Source organism: Mastigoproctus giganteus, chromosome 2, assembly GCF_048544385.1.
Source record: "Mastigoproctus giganteus isolate SK-2022 chromosome 2, ASM4854438v1, whole genome shotgun sequence".
Classification (NCBI taxonomy): domain Eukaryota; kingdom Metazoa; phylum Arthropoda; class Arachnida; order Uropygi; family Thelyphonidae; genus Mastigoproctus; species Mastigoproctus giganteus.
The window spans coordinates 167,014,941-167,027,019 of NC_143576.1; the positions used below are offsets into that span (position 1 = coordinate 167,014,941).

At 37.3% G+C, this 12,079-nt stretch overlaps 1 protein-coding gene across 1 annotated transcript in view; it reads left to right on the forward strand.

Annotated features, from left to right (window-relative positions):
• Smu1 (Smu1 spliceosomal factor) overlaps positions 1-12,079 on the forward strand; it is a 255,576-nt gene that overhangs the window by 116,115 nt on the left and 127,382 nt on the right. The window contains exon 7 of the mRNA XM_090368767.1: positions 3,283-3,378. Coding sequence (XP_090224893.1) covers positions 3,283-3,378 — 96 coding nt within the window. The remainder of the gene's footprint in view (positions 1-3,282; positions 3,379-12,079) is intronic.

Consider the following 12,079-nt stretch of genomic DNA (forward strand, 5'->3'; position numbering starts at 1 on the left):
ACTAGAAAATGGAAGCCAGCTGGAGTTGTGAACATTAAAATTACCAAGGAAAATTACCTCACTGTTAGGAAAGTTGGACTGGAGAAAGTCAAGTTGCAAAGAGGAAGTCAAAGAGCTCCAAGTGGTTAGTGGAGTTGGGAGTACGATAGAGACAACAGATGAATTTGACACAATGAGGTAGAGAGAATTTAAGCCAGAGAAGATCAAAGAGAGGAGATTCGAAATTGCCAAGTCTCTGACAGGAAATATCAGAACGAACATATGCACAAGTACCACCTTTGAGGCAAAAGGAAACATACAGCGAATAATTTGGGCATCTGAGTGAGCAGTAGTTGAATCAACCGATAACTGAGATTCTGTAAGAAAAAGTACATGGGGTTTGGCAGACTGCAAGTGAAAATGGACATCGTTGAGATTAGAATTGAGACCACGTATATTTGTGAAATGAATTGGGAAGGTTTAGATCTTTTCGCAGATAAGCTTGCTCTATTAGTTTGACATTCATGGTGTATTCAATAGTAAGAAAAAGTGGGTGGGACATGCTGTATGAAGTAACGAAATTTTTGGATATGGTGTCTGTAAGAATATACCCAGATCCTTGACATAACGTGGCCTTGACAATGCTCCCCACATACACACAATACTCGGACTCCCTCCAGTCACTATCTGCCAAAGTAGAGGTAGCAAGATTATACACTAGCTGATCCGGAAGCCTCCTAGAGAGAGTTACCAATAGGTTCGGTCCGGTGTACTAACTAGCTGCCAGCCTGCGAACACTGTTTTAGAGCTGTACCCTCGAAATGTAAGGAATATTGGATCTCGCCTCGATGTTCATCATAACCTCAAAAGTCATCAATCATACTGCCTGATGGGAAGGGTTGACCTGAACTTGGCTCTAGAGACTAAACATGGGTTCCACCATTTCAAGCCTCCAATAAGCAAAGTGGGGGTATTGCACCGGTTGATAAGAGTTATCTACCACCTAGTACTGCCTGGTAACATAGAGGGACAACGTTCCTCCATGTGGTGTGGGCGCCACACCTCGACCCCTGCTTACGTTGGTTCACACCTGGGCGGTCACCCACCATGTACTTATGCATGGAGGTTATACCCAGGATTACTAACAGGCCCACCATCGTGAAGGTGCAAGCAGAGGATTTGGCTGTCACAAACGGTCTGGACTTTGCCGAAATTGGGTCCACTTGACTTGAGTGTCACCCGAATATCAGTTCCATCAGCATTTTATACTCCCAGGTACCAAGTATAGCTCGTCTGGGATATCTGAGAGAATGTCTGTGACAACCTCAAGGACCAAATTGATACACCAACCTTGTTTTATTAAAAATTTTAAAAATTTAATACTGAAAATAAATGTACATAACATAAAATGTTACTTTTCTAATAAAATATGTTAAATTACGTTAGAATAAAATACGGTAAAATACTTTAAAACACTCAAAATACCGAATCCCGAAGCTTTCAGAGGCATCCGCCTCCTTTCTCAACAGTACATTTTTAATTGCAACACATCCTTAAATAATAGCAGGTTCACGGCTCATGTGGTTCCACAGGCATATGGGCGGTATTCCCCTCATGTGTACTGGAACCGGAAATGGCTCAGGAGCATGACAGGCGGAATTGATCATCCCGTCCGAGTACTACAGCCTCAAGGAGGGGATGCATACGAACTCCCCTGTCTCTGTTAATGGTATTGTTCTCGGAAACAAATTCGTAAGCTCTCAAGCCATTTGCGGTCCCAAAATCTATGAGCACGGTCGATGATGACAGCTTCGTCTGGGGAGATCTGATGATGCTTCTCCCAAAAATGTTCCGCCACAGCAGACTTACCATAATCCACGGTCTTTATAGCATTCATATGTTCCCCCAGACAGTCCTTGAACCGGTGCCTTGTTTCACCAACATAACGCTCCCCAGATTGTGATCTGGGCACTTAATCTCATACACTACCCCACTACTATCTTTTGTTATGGGGTCCTTAACCTGAGACACTCGTGCTAAGCGCTCAGTAAAGCCCAGATAGTAGGGAATGTAAGCCATGGCAACTGGTGTGAAAGGCTCTCTGTGACACTCCACACCTCTAATGTATCTGTCCATGACCCTCTGGGGGTAGCCGCATTTGTTGAGGTCTGCTGTTACTTGTCTAATTTCCTCTTTTCTGTTCCCAGGGGTGCTGCAGTGGGACCCAACCCTATCCAATAATGCTTTAGCGACACTATTCTTATGTTGATTAGTTTGTGCCGCAGTATAATAAGTGTATTGCCGCACTATAATAAGTGTATTGGCCTCGGCACATAGGTTTCCTATAGACTCTAGTTTTTAACCTAAGGCCTTCTCTATAGACCAATACATCAACGAATGGGAGGGTACCATCCACTTCCACTTCAAACTGAATGAACGGGGAGAAGCTATTGAGAAAACTGAGTTTTCTCAATGGCTCAGAAACATTAATAAAGATTAATGTTTCCATTTGTTGGTGGTCTGATTTGTTTCTGGATCATAGTCATGTACCCAGCATTCATTCATCATTACAATTCATTAAAAATAGTCATTAACATTCTCTTTGCCAATCTCCAACAATTGTGTGGAACACTTTCCTGTGAAAAGAGGGTTCCACATAATTGTTGGCACTTTTGAGATGTCAACAATCTCGGAACCTGTTGGACTGCCACTTCAGACATGTGGAAGAACTCAGCAGTAGATCCATGACTAATATTCACTCCATTTGCTATAAAATTTATAGCTATATTCCTGTCTTGAAGGACTGACCTTGAAGGACTGTTACACTTTAGTCACAGTGGCAGGGGCTATGGCTGAAACAGGTCTTCCTTCTCTTGTGACATTGTGCAAACTGCTTCACCTACAGGTAAACTGTCTTTTCTGATTTTTCAGTCTCATATGATGGGCGGTCCTCTGTATTTGCAGCTTTCATATTCCCCCAAGAATTTGTTTTGCTTCTTTGCTTTACAAGGGAAGAAATTTTTTATTATGGATCAACCACTTTCTCCAGTATACCATCTCTTGCTGTATTCATGACTCAGCCGATGGATCTTGAAAAACAGCTAAATATATGTGAACCTATGAGAATTAGTATTATACATATGTATAATATCAAATCCCTAACTGAAATAATTCTAGGTGAGGGTAAATAATTATCGACCACCCCTCATATATGTGATGCATTACAAGTTAGTATTAGTTTAAGTTTAAAAAATGAGCATATGACAAATTATTTATTCTAATATACATATTTTGTTTTATTAGGACAACTTTATGATGATGGATGATGCTGTTCTCTGTTTGTGTTTTAGTCGTGATTCAGAAATGTTATCTTCAGGTAGCCAGGATGGCAAAATTAAGGTCTGTAAAATTTATTTTTTGTGTATGAATTGAAATAGTATTAGAATTAGTATCAGCAAAATGATGCAAGGAAGTGAGCTCATACTGTGTCAGCCAAAAACAGTTTACTTTTCACTCACTTAATTTGCCTATTTCTTTTAGTAATTTGTGACCCTTCTTCAACAAATTTAGTATTTAGTATTAGCCATATAGTGCAAGGACGCCACAGGCTTTGCTGCACCAGCCAAAAAATAAAATAAAAACAATAATAATAATAATAATCAACTTTAATAACAGAAGAATAAAATAATAAAAAATATTAAAAATATAAAAGAAGATATATATACAGTTGTGCCCCCGTATCTGCTGATTTGGTATCCTCTGCTTCAATTACCCGCAGTTAACCACGGAAAAAAAACCAAAAAACTTAACACGTACTACTCGTGTGTCCAGTATGATGCTTCCCTTTATTTTTTACAATGTCACGTATGGTTTGGTCACCAACATTATAATGGTTCTTTAGAGATTTAATGGATGCACCGTTTTTAAACTTTTGAATAATTTCAGGTTTTTGTTTAATTTGAAAGCAACCCTTGCGTTTGCCCATCATTTTCATGATTTCTAAACAAAAAAAAAAATACAGTAGCTACTATAAAAACTCCGACATCGCTGACATAAATAACAAAACAAAATTTGTCCTTTTGCAGTGAACACAACAATTGACGTGACACACTAAATCAAAATAAACATTTGGGCATTTTTTTTTTTTTTTTTTGTTTTGAGCTTTGGTACGGTAGGTGTGAAGACAGTGAGGGTTTCAAGATAATGGGTACACTAATCTCCCAATGACGACTTATAACGCCAGTTCTTGTCGCTTGTTTATGACTTGCAAAATATCTGTTTATACCTATTCTAGTTATTACTTGAATTTTATGGTTTCTGGGGTTTTTTTTTTAATTTGTAGTCTTGAAGTGTCCCGGTTAATCTGTTTCCCATAAATAGAGTCTGCTGTACGTTATTATTACCATATTTAATGTTGGTAATATCTTACTGTGTGTTTAATTTATCACTTAAACTTTATTATACATATGTATGTACAAGAAAATCACGTTATATATGGGGTCAGCAGGTGTTCGCTTATATCCACGGTTTCAGCCATCCACGTAGGTCTTGGAACGTATCCCCTGTGGATATGGGGGGGGGGTCTTACTGTATATAAAAGTAGATGTGAAAATAGATTAATTTTGAGCTTCCCTCCTCACATGCATAATTATCCTGTTGATCTTTGAATATCTTCAGACTGGTAGTCTGAACTGTCATGAAGATAACTTGTTCCAGTAATCAACAAGTTAAAAGCAGAAATTCTTACCAGCCAGTCTAAACCTCTTCCCCTGTAATTTGAATTTATAGCCCATAGCTCTGACTCGTTTATAATGTCATCTTCATTCATTTTACTGTAATCTTTCAAAGCCTTATAGATCTTAATCAGATTCCCTCTGGTTGCCAAGCTCTATAATCCATATAAACAAAGTTTTTCCTTATACATTTGCACTTTTGCAGATGTCGCTATGTGGGTTGCCCATTTTTGGAACCTTTCAAGAAGATAAATGTCTTAGATGAGGTCTCTATACTTGACCCAGTATTCCTATTGCAAGTTATGAACCTTACTCTCCCAATCTTTACATCATCTGTAAATTTTGACATCCTGTATCCCCATGTTCATGTTGTTTTGAAAATCAGGACTGGCAGTGGTCCAAGAACCAATCCTGGTGGGATCCCACTTCTGACATTTCACCAATCTGATGAATATCCATTAATCACAACTCCAACTGTATGCTTCCTACCCTGTAGCCACCATATTAAAATTTAAATCCTACCCATGATCCGATGTTCCAGTTTATGCAGTAAACTGTCATGGGGGGACCTAATCAGATGCCTTACCAAAATCCAAATAAACTACATTGAAATTATTCCCTACATCTAACTCATGAGTAACTGTGTTTTTGGACCACCATTATGTATTAACGATATGTTGGCACTTCTCCAATCCAAAGAAATCTCTCCTGAATCCATTTATGCCCTTGTAATTAATCTCACTGGTCCAAACCACTCTCTAGCTGCCTCCTTCAAATTTACTGGGTATATGCCATAACCTCCTAATTTCACGTGTCACAGCCTCTCCTCACTGTGAAGTGTCTTTCCTCATTAAAGATCGATTTGAAATGCTTATTCAATTCATCAGCTGGGTTATCTAAAACTTGTCCCCTCACCTATAACAAGGGTCTGATTTGATTCATTTTCTTCTTACTTTTACTCACATTTATGAAAAACACCTTGTCTCTATTTTTTGCTCTCTTAGCCAATACTTTCTGATACTCAGTCTTTGCCTCCCTAACCTTTTCTTGGTACCATTATAGATCAACTTGTAGCTGTAGTCTTCAGTACTTTTCATCACCCTGTAACTGTCCCATGCCATCTTTTTCTGCTCTGTTAAACTGGCCAGCTCCACATTAATTTATTATGACATCCTCCTTGTGCTCTATTTTCTTAATAGTTTATATGCATTCATAGCTTTAAAGATATTCATTCTAACTTTGCAGTTGCCCAGGATGCCATGTCAAGTCTTGAACTGTCATAGTCCCCTTTCCTGAAATTACAACTAGCGCCTTTACCTTTAGCTACTGCAGCATCTTTCTTCATCTTCTATCTAACAAACTGTGTGATGACTATCTGCTGATTGTTCCTGCGCTGAGCCCATGATGTCGTGTGATTTGTGACTAATTATTAGGTCTATCTAGAATAGTCTTACCCCTATCTAGAATATTCTTACCTTGCACCACACATTAGAAAAAATCTAGTATTTTCTCTAACATGCTGGTGCATATAATAATCATCTAGTTGATTTAAAAATTGTATTCTCAGTGGTAAGTTTTCCTTCCGCTTACTTCAGTCAGTTAAGGGCAAATTGAAATTGTCCATTACATGACACTCACACTTTCCTGCCCATTCCATCTGCATGTAGAGATTCTCAGCATACTCTTCACAGTCTTCTGGTCTTTAGATTACCCCCTCTCTTATACCTTTGCTTCTAATTAACCCTGACAAAGACCAACATGGAAAAGAATGAAAACCAGTTCAAATCTAAAGTAAAAGTAAAGATTAAAAATTAAGATAAGATTAAATAAAATTCTTTTTAAGCCGTTACTATTCACTACAACTACTTGTCATGAATACATTATATACATATATGTACATATATCCCTCTATATTCTAAAAAAAAAGAACCCCTCTATATTCTGTTTTTATTTTCTGTTATCAACTTAATTCTTTCTTTTTGGTGGTAGTCTGGTAAGCAGTGAGTGCTTAAGCTTTTCTGTTCTTACTGTTGCTACATTAGGGCCTCCATGGTGTGATTTTATTGCTTTGGCTGGTTGGCCTTTTAGTTAATGCCTGTTTCCATCTGTTCCAGGGGCCCCTCTGAGCAGCATCGTTCTTTTGGAGAGATTTCTGATCATGCTAGGGATAATATACAGGTTCTTCTTAGTGGAGTATCTAGTTTCCAGGCTTGACAAACTTTTGCTGCTGCTGTATTTGCCAAGAGACTGATTATAAGAAATCTGACGGATATTGAATTGGCAGCGTATGTGAGCAATGTATGAATTTATCTGGGCTTGGGAGCTTCAGACCTGGCTGTTCTTTGTTTGGTCTGTGGCTCCCGAGCATGTACCACTAGGTGGTTTTTTTTTTTCCCTCATTTCTCGGGTTTGGGCGGCCTGAGACCAGGAATGCTGGCACCCACCAGTATTGCACTTCCTCTGTTGGATGCGGGATTGTGCTTTTGCACTACAGCTAAAAATAGTAGAAGCAAGTCCGGCTCCACGTGTCGGGGATGGCCATCAGGAAGCAGCTGCTAACTGTTGGCAAAATGACCTGACATTAACAACATACTACACTCACAAACATTTCTTTAATACATTTTTAATCTTTCCTATACAAAATTTTATTATTAACTTTAGATACTCACTCAAAATTGTCATTGTCTCAAAATTTTTCTTGTTTTGAAAATTTTATTTCTTAGCTATTTATCAGGCCCACTTTACAGTTTTCCTGTTAACTTTTATGAATTAGGTGGAGATGAGCATATGCCTAGGAACCACCCCGACATAGTGCACACACACCCACTCTTCATATATTGATCTTCAGCTTTCTGGCTTAGATCATATTGTAGTATGTCTTCATATAATCAAATTTCAAAAAACCAATTCAAATCATTAAAATGCACTACACTTTCATCATTATCGCATTAGCATTAGTAAAGGTATATGATGCAAGAAAGCAAGCTTATACAGCATCAGCAAAAAAAAAACCCTTTCACATTTCACCCATCCACTTGCTCCAAATGTTTGTCTAGTTCTGCTTTGAATCTGTTTAAGCTATAAACTTCTAAATTGACAGATGGAAGTTTGTTCCGGCAATTAACTACCCGCTGGCTAAAGGCAAACTTCTGCGCATCTATCCTATAACTGCCTTTCCTCAATTTTAATTTATGCCCTCTCAGGCAATTATTCTGAGCAAGAGTAAGAATCCCATTAGCATTGAGCATGTTCAAACCATTCAAGGCCTTATACACCTCAATCAAATCACCTCACAGGTGCTTAGTCTCCAGAACTGTAATTTACAAAACTTATGCCTTTCTTCGTAAAAGAGCAACCTTTGTTCCATTCACTAATCTTGTTGCCCTTCTCTGTACTCATTCCAGCTGCTCTACATCCTTCTTAAAATGAGGCCTCCAGACCTGTATACAGTACTCAAGGTGTGGCCTGACGATTGCCTTATACAAGGGGATAATCACCTCCTTATCCCTGCTAGAAAAATTCCTATATATCATTGACAAGACACCATGAGCTACTCTTGCAGACCGTCTGCACTGCTCAGAAAACTTCATACCTGACTGCACAATTACCCCCAGGTCCTTTTCATTCTCTACCACCATCAATGTAGTAGCACACAGTTGATATGTTACTCTGGGCTTACTGCTTCCCATATGCAGTGCTTTACATTTGTCAATGTTAAACTTCAGTTGCCACCTCTCAGCCCATCTGCTCAACTTTTCTGGATCCTGTTGCAGTAGTATACTGTCATTAGTAACTCTGCCGACCTTCATATCGGCTGCAAACGTAGACATTAAGCCTGATATGCCATCACCTTTTTATCATTAATAAATACAGAAAACAACACTGGGTCCAACACCGAATGCTGGGGGACTCCACTAATAACATTAGTCCACGAAGAGCAGTGTCCATTGATTACCATGCTCTGTCTTCTCCCACTCAACCATCCCTTTATCCATAGCAGTAATTTGCCTCCAGTGCCACACTGCTCCAATTTGAGCAGTTCGGTTATAAGAATGAATTTTGAACGGCTTTTTTTTTTTTTTTTTTTTTTGATATTTTTCTAAAACACATTTGTAGAGGTCACTACCATAAAACAAAAACAATTTACAGTTTCCAGTTTATTGGGCTTTTCTGTTAGTGCAATTTATTATAAACGGTTAGTAAACTGAATCTTATTTCATTTGTGATGATACCAATAGCTGAATTATGTGGGTTTTTATGTTGTTATGGTGAAATGTGTTTCATCTTCACTAAAATCTTCAATCATATAAAAAACAAATTTTAAAAATCTTCTCTTAATTCCTATTTTTGAAGAAAACTTTGTAAACTTGTTAATCTGTATCTCATTTAAGCATATCGTGTTAATTGCAGTTTGTTCATGCCATGTTCTTTGTTACTGATTGACTCATCTTTTTTACTGTTTTGAATTTTACAACCCTGCAAAAAATGTCAGTGAACAGAAATATCACTTAGTTGGTATGTACATATTACAGAATGTATTAATTAAGCTTTCTAGATTTCTAGTTGTTAATGATAGTAAAGACAGTATGCAGTAGCATACTGTCTTTACTATCATTAACAACCAGAAATCTAGAAAAGTTAGGCAGATGGGTTGAGAAGTGGCAACTCAACTTTAACATTGACAAATGCAAAGTACTGCATATGGGTAGCAGTAACCCAAGAGAAACTTACCAACTGTGTGGTACTACACTCAGGGAGTGGAAAATGAAAAAGACCTGGGGATAATTGTGCAGCCAGGTATGAAGTTCTCTGAGCAGTGCGACAGGCTGCCAGAACAGGTCATGGAGTTTTGTCAATGATATATAGGAATTTTGCTAGCAGAGACAAGGAGGTGATTATCCCCTTGTATAAGTCAATGGTCAGGCCACTCCTTGAGTACTGCATACAGGTCTGGAGGCCTCATTTTAGGAAGGATATAGATTTGCTTGAGTGTGTACAGAGAAGGGCAACAAGATTGGTGAGTGGAATGAAGGGATCCTCTTACCAAGAGAGGCTTAAGTCCTGCAAATTGCAGTGGCTGGAGTCTAGGCACCTGTGCGGTGATCTAATTGAGGTGTATAAGTCCTTGGTGGTTTGAGCAGGCTCAATGCTGATGGGATAGCTTTATGAAGAAGAAAAAGAAGTAGAAAGTATAAAGATAAAAAAGATATTAAATATTAAAAGTACTGGGTTAGCTGGGCCCATCCTTTTAGTAACGACACTGACTATGTAAGTATTAGTAAGAAAAAGAGACTAATACCAAATGCTTGCATAGTGGGAAGTCTAAAATGGCCGAGATCTAAAACCAAAAACATTATGAATAAATAAATAGTTGCTAAAAAAAAAGAAAAAAAAAAAAAAAAAAGAATCGATAGCTGGAATATTCAAGTAATGCATAGTAGAGTGAAGAAGGGCGAGAAATGACAGTGCAAACATATTAGGTTGAGATGATGGCTGTAACTAAAGCAGTATCACATACAGAGAGTTCTACGAACTTGTGTTTATAGTGATAAAACTGACTTGAAATAGAGCTGTGAAAAGGGGATAGTTAGTGACTTTTATAGTCGTTTTTGATAAGTATGTGTGTATGGATGCACGAAGCATTGGCAAGGAGAAAGTATATTTACATTGGAAATTAAATTCAGAAAGGTAAAAGATATGTGGAAGATAGGAATGAAATACTCCGAAAATGAGGTGCAAATACCAATTTCAAGAAGTAATAAAATTGCTGCTAAGTGTTCAAGCATGTAAAAGGAGTATATAGAATGAATGTAGACTAAATTAATAGATTTAAGACCAAATGGCATGGCCATTATGTATAAGTAGAGCCTTATTACAGTACACAAAAATAATTTAGTATCCAAATTAGAAATATTCACATATATCAAAGTAACAGTTTGTAACATGTAATGAGTAACATGAAATCCTTAGCTGGAAAGGATATAGTTGACCTAAAGTTAGAACGTAGGTCAAGAAAAATTCTAGTCCAACTGGCGAGGTTATATTGCAATTAATGTTACAAAGACTGTATAAGGGAGGCCTTATTACAGTAAATAAAAATTATGTTGAAGATTCCAGATAGAAATATTCAACCAATTGGAAGTGAACAGTTATAGAAGAAAATTCCAGTGATAATAAATATATCCAATGGTAATAGTGGTGAATCTATCCAAGGAGGCTCGATAAAGAAATCCAGTGTGCAAGTTAATTGAAGAATTGTACACACACATATCAAGGTGAAAGGTTTAAAGGTTGTTATAAGTAGAGCCTTATTAAAGCATTCAAATAAATATTGAAAATCAAAGTGAGAATTTTCCAGAGTAATATGAAATCCTTAGCTTGAAAAGGATAAAAAGAAAGTATAAGTGTAAACTTACTACAGTAAGTAAAAATTATACTAAAGATTCAGGATGAAGCTATTCACCCAATTGTAAATGGACAGGTGCAGAGGATAATTCCAAAAATGATAAATAAATCCAATGGTGACAGAGAGGTGAATAGATCCTAATGTGGTCCAGCAGTGATAATCAGTAAAAATGTTGTGTAATATAAGGTCACGGACACCATAAAATTTTTAGATGATATTGCTGTCGGGCACCTCCGTAGCTAGGTGGGAATGAGCAGCAGTGCTTACCACATGCTTCTTGATTAGACCGGGGTTCAAGCCCATCACCACCAAATAGGGAGGATGCGGAAAGGTCAGGGAATGACCACTGCATATTCCCAGAGCAATATGGCCTTAGTTGCTAATGCTCCTAAAAAAAATAACAAATAACAAACATTGCTGTCAAGAGTAAGAGTAGGTTGGTATTCAAAAGCAGTGCTGGAGATTTAAGATGCTGGAATAGAAGTAAAAATGTTTGTGAAATCATAAGTTTCTATGCTGGATATGGTGATATTAGAATTTAGGGTATTAATGACGGCTCAGTTATTATTAATTATGATCCATGCAGATGAAAAGTTATTAAAATAGTATTGAGTATCGTATTTGGTAGCATATGAGATGCATGGACATATAGGACACACCACCATTTTAGAAAGGAAAATTAAGGAAAAAAAGCGTTTTAGTGTATTTAGACATTTAATATATATTCTAATGTGTATAGTAGAAAAAAGCTCGTCCTGAACATGTGATCAGAATAGCAAGAAAAGTGCTAATACTGTATAATAATACATTATTTAATTGTTATTATTAATTTAATAATACAGCAATTTAAAAGAAATAAAAGAATCTTAGCTACATTAGAAAACATTTTATATGAAGCAAACTACCACTAGAATTGAAAATGAACAAAAAGACAGTGAGGGAATGGTAAAACACATTAGTG